The 5,000-nt window shown below is 39.5% G+C and overlaps 1 protein-coding gene across 1 annotated transcript in view; it reads left to right on the top strand.

Annotated features, from left to right (window-relative positions):
• LOC126406435 (uncharacterized) overlaps window positions 1-3,327 on the top strand; it is a 5,801-nt gene extending 2,474 nt beyond the window's left edge. The window contains exons 2-3 of the mRNA XM_050070711.1: window positions 434-566; window positions 1,091-3,327. Of these exons, the coding sequence (XP_049926668.1) occupies window positions 434-566; window positions 1,091-1,849 (892 nt within the window). The 3' untranslated portion in view covers window positions 1,850-3,327. The remainder of the gene's footprint in view (window positions 1-433; window positions 567-1,090) is intronic.
• Window positions 3,328-5,000: the final 1,673 nt, after the last annotated feature.

Raw genomic sequence — 5,000 nt, 5'->3', positions numbered from 1 at the left:
CAGGCTTTTAACTCAGGTTGAGCTGGACACCCAAACATTTTAGCTTATTTTGATCTTATTTTATAACTCTTGTATTTTATTTTATTGTATTGTATTTTATGTATCTTATGGTTATTATTGTGGTGTACTATTAGGTACCTCATTGTATTTGCTTGTTTATTTCTATTGACCTGTTCAGCACTTTGGTCAACCTTGGTTGTTTTAAATGTGCTTTATAAATAAAGTTTGAGTTGAGTTGAGTTGAGTTGAGTATGTGTGAGTGAGTGAGTGCGTGCGTGCGTGCGTGCGTGCGTACGTACGTGCATGAGTGCATGTGTGTGAGTGAGTGAGTGATCGCATGTGTGTGAGAGAGAGACTGTCTGTGTTTCTCAGTAATGCATAGTAAACAACCATAATCTAAAAAAGTCTAAAGTGATTATCATTAAATTTTTAGATTTGCGTCATACAAGCATTTCCAAGCCTTTTGGCGACTGGTGGAGCCCGCTGTAAAAACTAAGATGGTGCGGATCACCAGTGCCAATGCTGCCTCTGCCAACAGCAATGAGCCAACTCAACTAAGAGCAACAGTAAGTTATGTAATTAGGGTCTCAAAAAACAAAAGAAATGAAGGTCATGCTTAACACTGTAGATAGGTTAGATTTAATTGGTCTCTGCTTTATTAAATAGAAAGATAATGACAGTTGGATGATGACTCAGCTGAGTTCTGTTTTACCTACTTTAGTGATTGCACATTTTGTAAGTTGTCTGTACAAAAGCGTCTGCTGATTAACTTATGTAACTAGTTGTGTGTAACAGCTATATATATATGGCTAGACTGATTTCACTGTTTTCACTTAGTTTCTTTACTTCTTATATAAATTATTTACCTTACATGTCTTGACTACCAAAGCCTGAAGTGTTCATCAGATGTGTTGCTGAAGCTTCCTGTCAGCTGATTTATTTGAGCAACACCTCTGATGAGGACTGCAGGCTTTGGCAGTCGAGACATGTAAGGTAAATAATAACACCCTATTTGTCTTTATATAAGAAGTCAAGAAACTATAACCAGGGCTAATTTGTTTTTTTCTTTATTATTTGTTTATTTTCACAGAAACTTGCACCCATAGATGAATTACTGCTGTTTCTGATGCACCTGTCTGTGGGCCTGCCTCTCAGAGATCTTGCCAACCGTTTTGGTATTCATCGCACCACAGTCAGCAGAATCATTGCTACCTGGACACACTTTCTGTACCATCTACTTGGTTCCATCTGCCTGTGGCTACCAGCAGAAGAAGTCAAAGCTCACTTACCACCAGAGTTTTCATCATTCCCTGACACACAAGTGGTGCTTGACTGTACAGAAATATTTTGCCAAACTCCCTCCTCTCTCCTTTTGCAGAGTGAGGTGTTTTCAACATATAAATCACACACCACATTCAAGGCCATGATTGGTATTGCACCACATGGTCCCATCACCTTTGTGTCTGCGTTGTATGCAGGTTCTATGAGCGACAGGGAGATTTTCAAGCTATCTGGCATTACCAAACTCCTCACGGCAGACATGGCTATTATGGTAGACAAGGGCTTTCTTGTGGACAACCTCGTTCCCTGCAAGGTTTACCGACCTGCCTTTCTTTCAAAACACACAAACACCCAAATGTGTAGGGAGGATGTTCAGCAGAAGCAGTCTATTGCCCGCTTGAGAGTCCATGTTGAGCGGTGTATCCGGAGGGTTAAGGAGAACAAACTCTTTGACAAAGTCATACCGCTATCAGTGTGTGGAAACATTGATCAGCTGTTCAGTGTGGCTTGCTTCCTGGTAAACTACCAGAATGGACCACTGATGAAGGCATGGGCAGGTAAACATTGATTGTGACTCATGGAAGTTACAACCTAAAACATGAGCATAAACATGAGCACGCTGTGTATAGTTTACAGATGTTGCATTACATGATTTCTGGACTTTGAAGTTAAAACTTTCAAAAACATTTGGGGCTGCAGGTGTTGCCTTGCGCTACATTAATTTTAATTCTAGTCTGTAGTTTGTAAGTGCATTTGTATGAAGTTTCTTGGGTTCCTAGTTAATGTTCGGTCAAATACCACCTTCTCAATATTTTTCTCATCACCCTCAGTCACTTTTTAAACAGTTTTTACCTGCTAGCATAATTATTTAGGGCTGCAACTAACAATTATTTTAATAATCGATTCGATTATTTTTTCGATTAATCGATGAATCGGTTAAAAAAAAAAAAAAATTATTTCCACCCCTTTATTCAATAACAGAACATTATTTCAAATTGACAGTGCTGAATAGAGCCTCAACTAACGACTATTTTGATAGTCGACCAGTCACTGACTTTTGACACGATTAGTCGACTAATTGGATTATGGATCGCATAATTATTAAATTACTCTTACAGTATCTGTGTATAAGTGAGTACACCCCTCCCATTTTTGGAAATATTTTATTACATCTTTTCATGGGACAACACTATAGAAATGACACTTTGATATAACTTAAAGTAGTCAGTGTGCAGCTTGTATAGTAGTATAGATTTACCTTCCTCTGAAAATTACTCAAAACACAGCCATCAACATCTAAACAGCTGGCAACATAAGTGAATACACCCCACAGTGAACATGTCCAAATTGTGCCTAAAGTGTCAATATTTTGTGTGCCAACCATTATTATCTAGCACTGCCTTAACCCTTTTGGGCCTGGAATTCACCAGAGCTCACAGGTTGCTTCAGGAATCCTCTCCCACTCCTCCATGATGACATCGTGGAGCAGATGGATGTGAAGACACCTTGCGCTCCTCCACCTTCAGCTTGAGGATGCCCCACAGGTGCACAGGTGAGTTTAGGGCTCGATACATACTTGGCCAGTCCATCACCTTCACCTTCTTCAGCAAGGCAGATGTGATCTACTAGGCGTGTTTTGGGTCATTATCAGATCCGGCAGCACTCATGCAGCCCCAAACCATGATATGAGAGTGAGTGAGTGAGTGAATGTGAGAGAGAGAGAGAGAGAGAAAGAGAGAGAGAGAGAGATTCTATATACTATTTATATCCAAGTTTTAATTTATGTTGTAGAAAGTACATTTATTTTGTGATACCAATTGATAAAATGATTCATCTAGCGTAACCTTTGTACTAATATTTAAGTCTGTTGAAAGCAGTTGACTGCCAAATATTTACATGTCAGCATTGTTAACATTGCCCAAAACATTCTACAAATTGTAAAATAGATCTGAGATTACGTTAATTTTATCCGTTTAGAGATAAGGAGTGAGAATTCCTGTTACATTTCTATTTTGTTTGTTTTTATAAATGAGATTGTAAATTATGAAAATGAAAGGTGACTATGTTTGTACTGTTAAAATACTCTGCTGGCATATTCTAATAAAAAAAAGTCAAATGCAACAACCATTCTGTGCTTCAAGTCTTTAATTACACTGAAGTAAATCACATTAGGTGATGTTTTAAAAAAAAAAAAAAAAAATACTGCAGGCCACATGAAAGATTTATGGTTGATTTACAAACATCTCTTTACCAATATCTCTGTCATAACTTCTGATAATTATTATTATTATTATTATTTTTTACAGTTGAAGTAAGTTTTTTCATTACTCAACATCACACACCACTGACTTCAGATTTCCAAGCAACATGCCATGTAAAAGTAAAAAAAGAAGTAATCTCCCTTCTCCCTAATGACTGCAGCAACCTCTGTATCTTTGTAGATCCTCTGGATTACCATGTCCTCTTCTGCAAACACAACAAAGTCACACCACTCCATTCAGTAATTAGGAGCTGGCCTTGGACCTGCCAGTAGTAGCTGTGCTGCTTTTTTAATTTCATGGTGTCGCTTTGCAATTTTAAGTATGTACAGTCAACATAGCTTTTGGCATTTGGGCATTTGATCTCCAGCAGGCCAAAGGGTGGATTTTCAGTTGGATCAAACACAACCCCGTCAGGAGATGACCCTAACCAGGGAGCATCCGGGTGAATGACAAAGCCACAAGGCCAGTAACTGGTGTTCTTTACCCGACAATACTCCTGAATGGCAACAGGCTCCAATGCAAGGCCCCTCTTCATCAATGCTGTTTGAGCCACACCCTTTTTTATTCGCTCAGCAAGGTGTTCTGCTGAGCTCTGACCACGGACATGGCAAATCTCCCTGAAGCGGGAGGATGTGATCCTATTCCTCCTGACTCGGTGCCACTCTACAGAGACACTCTGCTCCCTTGTAGCAACCTCTACGTATTTTCCTGGCCATTTCCAAATGAGTTTCTAGAGACTGCAGATGTAGCTGCTGCTGGAGACTGCACATAAACTGGCAGTTAGTAGGCTCCAACCTGTAACCATCTAGAGGTAGAGGTGGTGGTGGAGGGGCATCTGGGTGGAATAACACAGTACGGCTCACAGCCACTGGGTGCTGGTAGGAGATGGGACTGCCTTCCTGAACTTTCCCTAATGCTGAGTCAACCAGTGGGACATCAGCACTGATTGCCATGGTGGTGATGAGTGGTGCAATGTCTGCTGAAAAGTCCTTATAAACCTCAGCCACTTTCAGGACATCAGGATCAGGCAGCTCCCCCCTCACTGCTTTGTAAAGTGTGCTCCTGTGTGGAATTTCATTTCATAATTCAAATAAGAAAGAATAATTTTACACTGGAAGACAATCACAGTTTTGTATAACAGGTTATAACGTAAGACATAATTACCTCACACCATTAGCAACAGTCCTCTGCTTTGGCTTGGTAGACATCACCACCATGTCACTGACCCGGCCTGGCTTCACACCCTATTAATAATAACATTTATTTTAATGGTCTTTAAAAAAAACTATTGGGTCTCCTTTGTAGTTAGTCTGGTGGAGGGTGTGTTAGTGACAGAATATAAAAAATATAAAGTTGGCTATTTTTACAGAAAAAAAATCTATGTGTAAAATAAGTTTGTAGGAAGAAAGACATGAAAATCAATTCATTTACACAATTCAGCTCTGACTGACAAAGATA

Source organism: Epinephelus moara, chromosome 19 (assembly GCF_006386435.1).
Source record: "Epinephelus moara isolate mb chromosome 19, YSFRI_EMoa_1.0, whole genome shotgun sequence".
NCBI classification, from domain to species: domain Eukaryota; kingdom Metazoa; phylum Chordata; class Actinopteri; order Perciformes; family Serranidae; genus Epinephelus; species Epinephelus moara.
The sequence above is the reverse complement of the archived record's forward strand: the minus strand, read 5'-3'. Positions and strand labels throughout refer to the sequence as shown.